The sequence below is a fragment of the Juglans regia genome, chromosome 6, assembly GCF_001411555.2.
Source record: "Juglans regia cultivar Chandler chromosome 6, Walnut 2.0, whole genome shotgun sequence".
NCBI lineage: Eukaryota > Viridiplantae > Streptophyta > Magnoliopsida > Fagales > Juglandaceae > Juglans > Juglans regia.
Genome location: NC_049906.1, coordinates 23981063 through 23989921, shown reverse-complemented (window position 1 = coordinate 23989921; position 8859 = coordinate 23981063). Strand labels below are relative to the sequence as shown.

Here is an 8859-nt window from a genome sequence, read left to right as displayed (position 1 = left end):
CAGATTGAAATATCTGGGTGGGTCTGTAACATACGTCTTTAAATGTAATTGGTGGGATCTAGGCGGTGGTCGGGTTTTGATACATAGGGATAATCACTTCACAAGTGTCAATACTGCATCTAAATGGTACAAAGATGATCCTTTCGTATTGGCTTGTCAAGCTACCCAAGTCTATTACTTAATTGATCCAATGAAAAGTGCTGATGAAGATAGTGGAGAAATAACTTGGCAAGTCGTACAAAAATTTGTCCCTCGAAATATATATGAAACAGGAACGAGTGCAGATTACGAGAGCAGTGAAGATGAAGATGACACTACGATTGTAGAGGCATGCCAGGAAGATGGAGAGGGTATTAACTTGTTTGTTGACTTCGGTGAACTCGAGTTGCTCCCCTTGTGTAGAGATGATGTCCCACCCGTCCATCTTGACCCGTCCGTATTAAATGATCATTCAATTCAAGTAAGTGAGGAGAAAGAAGAAGAAGAGTCAGAAGATGAAGACGAAGTAGAATCCGGCCAGGAGGTGGATAAGGAGGATGAAGAAGAGGTGCATGATGATGATGAACATGTTATTGAGGGAGACTCTGAAACAAGCATGGAAAATACTTATGAAGATGAAGAATAAAAGTACTAAATATTTTATGCTTCAAATATTAGTGACTATAAAATATCTTGAATTTCCAACATTTCTTCTAATTAATTTTCTTTGATACAATTAATTATTTTCAAGAATGCCGCCAAAACGACAACGAAGAAATGTGCCTCCGCCAAGTCCAAGTCCCGAATCCATTGAGGACTCCCCACTCGAGGAATCCGCTCCTAAAGATCAAGTTAACACGCAAGAGAACAACAGCCAGTCCACACCTACTAGCAAGGAAATATTGTCATTGATACTTAATTATATAGTTAATACTTTTGTCTCAATAACTATATAATTATAATTATACTATCTATTATCATGTAGTTGATGCATCTGCACGTCGTGGTCGTGGCTATACACGTGGCATCTCTCTTGAGAAAAATAAAAGGTATAGAAAACTCAAGATCACCATTCCTAATAATTCTACTAGAGGAGTGGATGATAGTGCAACAGCGCTTTCCTCCTATATTGGCACAGTAGTTCGAGCTTATGCTCCATTTTATGTGCGCTAATGGCGAGATGTTTCGAATGAGATTAAGAAGCATATTCGAAGTCGTGTGTTGGTGAGTTTACTTTGAGAGTACATTTTTTTTCACCTAGATTAATATATCATATTTTTGACTTGATTCACTTGTTAGGATGAATTTGACCTCGACTTTGGCTGTAGCGAGGATTTGAGAACCGTGAATGAGTTGATGGCTACACTATTCCGACATCACAAGGGACGATGTCACGACCACTTCAAGAAGTTTGAGACGTTGGAAGAGGTTGTGCAGTCTCCTTTCCAGCAGATGAAGTTTAATGATTGGGATAAAGTGTTGTGATCTTTTCGCATCTTCAAATTATCAGGTATTTTACATTTATATATTTTAATTATTTACATTCATATTCGTTCTATATATTATATGTATACATATTACAATTAATATTCTTAATATATTTGTAGCACTTGAGTTCTACAAATGCCTAGAATAGATCCACTATGACTGTCCACCATCGTGCCGGTTCAAGGTAATTCCACCGTCTTGCTAAAAAAATGGTAATGAAAAATTTATAGAATTCATTTATTTTTCTGATATTCATTTATTTAAGTACTAACATTATCTTTTTAAAATTGCTAATGTCGCTTTGTTAAAAAAGTGATGATCCTGAAAATTTTTTCCTCATCATGTCTATGCTGCTGCTCACACTAATGAGAATAGTGAGTGGATGGATCCTGTCGCTGCAGATAATTATGTAAGCAATGTTAATTTTGTTAAAGAAATTATTTAACATCTGAATAATTTTTCTTATTTCTATTTCTTTCAATACGTTACTTATTAACGATCATTACCTTTCAAATTGCAGGAAAAAATGATGGAGATGCAGTCGGCTTCTGGGGAATCCTCTCCTAGTGACATAGACATATTCACGCAAGTGCTTGGACCGTAGTCTAGTATGGCAAGAGGTTTGAGACGATCTATCAAGCATAGATGTCCATCCTCCATAACCTCATCGACTTCACAAATTAATAATCTTACCAAAGATTTAGAAGCTGCACGGTGTGAGAATGAATGCATGAAGTCAAGACAGCAAGAGTTAGAGTCTCTCTTAGAACGACAGTCTCATTTTGAGACGTGTTTGCAACACCAACAGAGGGACTAGGAGAAAAGAATATGCAGTAAAGTCCAAGAGCAAGTGCAACGACAGATGATGGTGCAAATGGAGCGTGTTATGTCGTTACAACAGAATTGTGGTGGGTGAGGAAAAAAGAAGAAATAAATTTAATCAGTAGTGATGGCTAGTTTTAATATCTAATTTTAAAATTTTATAAAACATTGTTATTTGTTAATTTATGTAATGTAATATGATACAATTGGTATGCTTTTAAATTTTATGAAATTAGTGATCTATACGTTTGAATGTAAAGTAAAAACGTTCGAACATTGATTCCCATTCGAACCAATGTTCGAACGTGAATACATAAAATTGTATAGTAAGATTCGAACGTAGGCATATACGTTCAAACGTACTGACCCTCAAACGAACAAAATGTTCGAATGATTAAACGACTAAAGTTCGAACAAACCTCCGAACGTACCACTTGCATTCAAACGCTCATTCGTTTACATTCGAAATAACGTCCGAACGTTAAACATGTAACGTTTGAACATTGGTCTATTAACGTTCGAACGGATATTCGAACGTTTATTATAATTAACGTTCGGACGCATAAACGTTCGAATGTAAATATGATACGTTCGAACTATAATCAACGAACGTCAATTTCTCTCATTCGAACGCCAATCGGTTGGGTTGCCATTCGAACGTTCAATTGGATGTTCGAACGTTACTTTCTATGACAGTTCTCAACCATCACAAAAAGGGAACGTTCGAACGTTCAACCAAATGGAACACCTCCAACCGTCAATAAAAATATTTTTAGTGACGGTTCAACAGGAAACTGTCATCAATTGTTTTCTGTGATGCACATTAGGTGACGGTCGTGGTGACGGTTTGAAACCGTCACCAAATATTTTTATTGACATTTTGGCAATTTTTGGTGACGGTTTCCTCTATCACAAAAGACAAAGTATGTTGTAGTGTGTGGAAGTTCATGAGACATGAATTTACTTACTCAATTACTCCGAGTCGTGCTACACAAGTCTCACACTCTACACACCACTTAAAAATATGTTATTTTATTTTTTTATCCTCATATTTCATATTTCAAGAAATATAAGGGTAAAAGAATAAAATCACATGTTTTTAAGTGGTATGCAGGACAACAGGAGTATAGGACTTCTGTCTAGAATTTTTCTTTGTATTAATATGTCTTATGTTTCATTTGTAAAAGAAACAAATTGTTAATGGTTACAATTATACTTGGCTGATACGAAATTTGAAAGTTTATATATTTATATCAATAGATTCCTATAAAAAAAAAATCAATAGATTTTATGTTTCTGAATAAATACAGGATAATATCGACTAATGCATTTAATTTTTCACCGTTTATTTGTTTATTTTTTTTAAAGAAACAATACAAATATATGACGTTTTTGTAATATGTAACTTTTTTTATTTGCTTTTATCCTAAGAATCCAATTCGACCCTATTTACGCCTTTTTGGCAACCTTCCGCTCACACTCATCACACTATTATCGTACTCTCCCGTTGTTGATCTTCAAATATTAAACAAACAACTTTATCATCAAAAGGTGAATACGGTTGTAACTCACGTGCCGCTCATGCTATGCAATAATAGCCATGTAATTAAGTTGGAATTCTTTTGGAATGCCCCAAAACAATATAGTTGTACAAGCTAGTTTGGCATACTTGTGGGGTGGGTGTTGGGCTCTAGATCATGTTGATCTAATCAAGGACTAATCCCATGGTTTATAAGTTTTGAGTGAATGCCATATTCTTTGGCTTGGATTGCATGTGGAACCACTTTTCTTAGCATTTAAAAGGCATTAATGCTTATTTGGTGGATGGGGCTGATTGCTAGTACAAAGACAGGAAAAACATATCCAAGAATCTTAATAGTACTATCCGAGTGGGATTAATTTCATGTATGTTTGGAAAATTTGAAGAACATTCGTAGTTCTTGGAATAATGAATGATAATCACTAGTTAAATTTCTTCTTGTTCAAGCCAGTCCTATACATATATGGGGCCCAGGAAACTTGAGTAAGAACAGAGACAGAAATGTTGCTGAACTTTCAGTTTCTAAAACACTGAAAGCCTACACAACGAGCCTTGTGCTTCCTTAACTGCAGGCCCTCTGATTTTGGCATTTGCACAGGACTACCCATCCACTCCCAACCCAACCTGCATGCATGATTTTTACAAAGTTTACAACAATTTCTAGACATGTTGCTAATTCAACTTCAGTTTTTAATGTTCTTAAACTTCAATTTGATGTAACAGAAAGGATCTCCAACTTACACAGGGAAGGCAAAAGAGCCTGTGCTGCGATCTGATTGATTGGATTCACTTGATTCAACTGAAACCAAGCCACGGTCTTCAACCTGATCCTCCATTAGAGATGATCTCCTTCTGATGCTGTTTCTAGGCGATTCTGTATCCCAATATATGCAGTCTTCTTCTTCATCATCCTATCAATAACCACAGCCAAGGACACGTTGTTTTAGCCACTCATATTTGTGAGAAAAGAGAAGAAAAACATGGTCAAAAGTGGTAAACTCTTCCGAATCTTTTGGTTGTACGAGCTTCTAAAAAGACCTTTTTCCGAAGGGAATTCAACAGAAAAAGGCAGCACTCTTACCTTTTGGTCAGAGATCATACCATCTCCATCATTTGTAGGGCAGATATCATTTCCATCTTTATTATTATTATTCAACTTTTCCCCAACATTACTGCACCTTTCTACCAGTACTGTTTTTGCTTCCTCACCATAATTAAGCTGTTTGTCCAAACCCAAAAGAAAATAAAAGCTACCAATCAAAAAGAATTTTCTTTCTATTTCTCATTCTGCCTTTTCCTGTCTCAGCTTTTAAAGATATAGTAGACAAACAGCACTTTGGCTAACCTTTCGGTTTACAGTTCTGGAACTTCTGGACATGCAGTCAAAGCGGTTGGAAGTTTCTGGCTTTCCATCCTTGACTACGTCGAATGCTCCATCCTCCCTAAAGCAGAAGACTATGTAGTCTTCATCTGAAAAATTTGGCCAGCAAGAGTCGTCGACAGAGCCATTTTCTACTGTAATGTCTTCTTTAGTTTGTGCGGAACTGAGTTTTGATTGTCTCTCTTTACTACGTCGACTTTTGTGCCGAGACTTCTTTTTGCTAGTTTGATTCATGACTCTACTCTGATCAGTACCGGCCTTTGTGTCGAAACCCATGTTTTTTCTTGGCAGTTTTTGAGGTGCAGAAGATCGATATGTATCATTCGATTCATCATCTGGAAACGACACACAGAATATATAAATAATGCCAGAATGGCGTGAAGAAATATGCTAAAACTTGATGACGGAATTTCCATTCTGTTGGCGTAAAGCTCATTACCCAGAAATAGCAAGAATTAAAGAAACTGAGAAGAAAATAAAACAATTAAAAGAAGCATGTAAGAAAAAGAAAAATGAGAAAGTTGATATATAATGGCTTTACCTAAAGGAAACCTGCAAGCCAAGAAACAAGATACCCAGTCCCTCACCCTCCATCTGACAAGCTTTGGAATTGTCCATGGTGTGCACATTTTGTATATAGATTCTGCCTCTTTGCGACCCTATTTTTCTCTGCTGAAGTACAGTGTGAGATCATATCATAGAGTGAGAGACAGAGAGGAAATGGGTTGTATGAGAGAGGGAAATCAGGAAATGACCATTTGAATTTGAAAAAAGGACTGCAATGACCAAGGGAGTTACAGTGTTAACGCATGATGAGTAATGAGTCGGTTGTGTTTTCTAAACATGGTTAAAAGGCGAGAATATTGGGGAGTCACAGTTGGCAACTGCCCACAATTTCGTTCTTGATTGTTGCAAATAATAATAGCTCTAAATTCTGATCTTATTATATTCTCTACTAAAATGGAAAACATAAGCTGGTTTGCTACAAGCTTGCTAAACCGTTAAAGGCTTGTGACTTGATTGATATAATTTATAATTTTTAAAATAGAAGTTTGAAGCTCGAAACTCCTCTCTCCCAAATAATAATAAAAAAAAGGCTTGTTGAACCAAATACATAAATTATAGCAATTCACCTCTTAATTATAAAAGAAATGGACATGTACTTACATATTCTAGAATTTATAATTGATAATAATTTTAATTAGAGATACAAAATTATCGAGCAGATTCAACTCTCCATTATTAGCCATAATGATTATGGGATTTTGGTTTTGTATAAAGTGTCACATCGTATCCAATAATTGCGTCCATCTGGTCCAGTGAGTAAGTCCTAGCAAAGCAATACCCACGAGCAAGCCGGAAAATCCCTGTGCCTCCAACAACTGGCATTTCTCTGACCTCGCTCATCACCGGATTCCGGCCAACCACGCTAAACGAGCTGCCGTTGTACGGTCCACTGTTGAACACATATATGAGCGTCATGAGAAGGCTGAACTCTCTGTGCTGTAAGGACGCAGCATAGATCCCTTGTGCGCGTCCCATCACGGTTGAATTCAGGTCCGGTGTGACTGTCAGAGGGCTGTCCATAACGGAAACAGACCTAAACATGGCTGCAATTGGGTCCAAACCCGTGTAGTTAGTCAGCCGGCCGGCAACCCGGACGGCAGTCGGGTTCGGGCCGCCGACGATGTCGTGCATGTAGAATTCGATACGGATACGTTTGGGTTTCAAGGCATCTGCGGTGCAGATCAAGGGCCATCACCACGAGAGCTGCAATATTGAGAAGAACATGTTTGGCACGTACAGCCATGGCTGATACTCGAAAGGAAATGGTTTTCGTTCTCTGCTTCTTGCACGATAGATGTGTATATAAGAAGTAACTTTGTTAGTATTTTTAATAATATTTTCCTTTCCGTTGGTTTTAGTAGCCGTTGGTTAACGGGCTTGTCTTCATTTAGCCGGTTGTTTGGCCTTTTACTTTATTGTTTTTGGCTCCTACCTTCAGAGTCATTCTTTGTCCAATTTATAAGAAAGAAGAGGCATATAGTTGAGAAAAAAGCGAGATAGAGATATATGTTCAGTGAGTATATATTTTTTAGAGTATTTCTAAATAAAAAAAATGTGTCCTTTTGGTGAAACTTTGAGCTTAACCACTTGTACAGAGCTAGTTCGGACTATACGACGATCAGTTAAATTGTTATATCTTAGAAGAATCAAGTCAATAGAGTTCTGCTATATGAGTTAATTTGAGATTTTGTACACCGCATAGGGCGTGAATCTCCTTAAAGAGAATGATATTTTCATGCTTCAGCGCAAACTAGTTTCTTTTGAATGTTAATTTTATTGTAATTTTTATTACATTATTTTGTATTTCACTAACAATTTTAAGACGAATTCAGATAGAACCTACACTCAAAAAGTGCACGGAAAGTAGTAGTCGTCTCAATAAGGCCTTTCAATTTGTTGAAGGATGGTGGGCAGATTCTAGTGCCAATAGACATATCTACTATAATAAAGGTTTGTTTTAAAATTATACTCCTTTTAAAGTAGAGAAAGATATTACACTTGGTGATTTTTGTAAAACCAAGGTTGTTGGGAGTGGTGAGGTTGAACTGAAATTTACCTCTGGATGTATATTGACGCTTAAAGATATGCTCTATATACCGTTTATGGGGAAGAATTTGATGTCAAGTTTTTTACTCAACAAAGCGGGTTTCACACAAACTATTGAATCCGATAATTTTGTTATAACGAAAAATGGAATTTTTGTGGGCAATGGCTATGTTTGTGATGATATGTTTAAATTGAATGTTGAGCATAAAACATCAAATGTTTCTGTTTACTTGCTTTCTTCTTTAGATTTTTGGCATGCACATATATGTCATATCAATAGCAGATATGTTGCTATCATGAGTAGTTTAGGATTAATTCCCAAACTGACAAAGAATTTTAAAAAATGTGAAGTTTGTAGTCAAGCAAAAAATTACAAAACGGCCACATAGAAGTGTTGAAAAAAAATACCAAATTGTTAGATTTAATTCACACTGATCTTTGTGAATTTGAAGAAATTTTAACTCGTGGAGGAAATAGATATTTTATCACTTTTATTGATGATTTTTCAAAATATACGTATGTTTATTTATTAAAAAATAAAAGTGATGCTTTTAACAAATTCAAAGAATTCCTCCATGAAGTTGAAAATCAATTTGGTAGAAAGTTAAAATATTTAGAAGTGATAGAGGCTGAGAGTATGATTTAAATGAGTGTAATACTTTTGTTCAGTCCTTGAGAATTATTCATGAAACTACTGCACCATACTCTCCTACATCTAACGGATTGGCTGGGGGAAAAAATAGAACGTTGATTGAGTTGACGAATGCTATGCTTATTGGTTCAGGCGCTCTTTCAAGTTTTTGGGGTGAAGCAGTTTTGACTATTTGTCATGTTTTAAATAGGGTGCCTTACAAAAATTCAAAAACTACACATTTCGAATTATGGAGAGGGTATAAGCCAAATTTGGGATACTTTAAAGTTTGGGGTTGTTTGGTTTTTGTATGGCTAACTGATCCTAAAAGACCCAAATTGCGTGTTAGAACTACCACTTGTGTCTTTCTTGGATTTGCAAAAAATAGGACAGCCTCTAGATTTT

At 36.1% G+C, this 8859-nt stretch overlaps 1 protein-coding gene and 1 pseudogene across 1 annotated transcript; both read right to left on the bottom strand.

The window, feature by feature from the left end:
- Positions 1-4275: 4275 nt before the first annotated feature.
- On the bottom strand, positions 4276-5912 carry LOC109018553 (protein BREAKING OF ASYMMETRY IN THE STOMATAL LINEAGE-like). Its single transcript, XM_035691326.1, has 4 exons — positions 5752-5912; positions 5175-5545; positions 4571-4740; positions 4276-4453 (listed from the first exon to the last, which is right to left on the bottom strand). The coding sequence occupies exons 1-4, from the start codon at positions 5837-5839 to the stop codon at positions 4345-4347; spliced, it is 738 nt and encodes a 245-aa protein (XP_035547219.1). The 5' UTR covers positions 5840-5912; the 3' UTR covers positions 4276-4344.
- Positions 5913-6407: 495 nt separating this feature from the next.
- Positions 6408-7050, bottom strand: LOC108982848 (annotated as a pseudogene).
- Positions 7051-8859: the final 1809 nt, after the last annotated feature.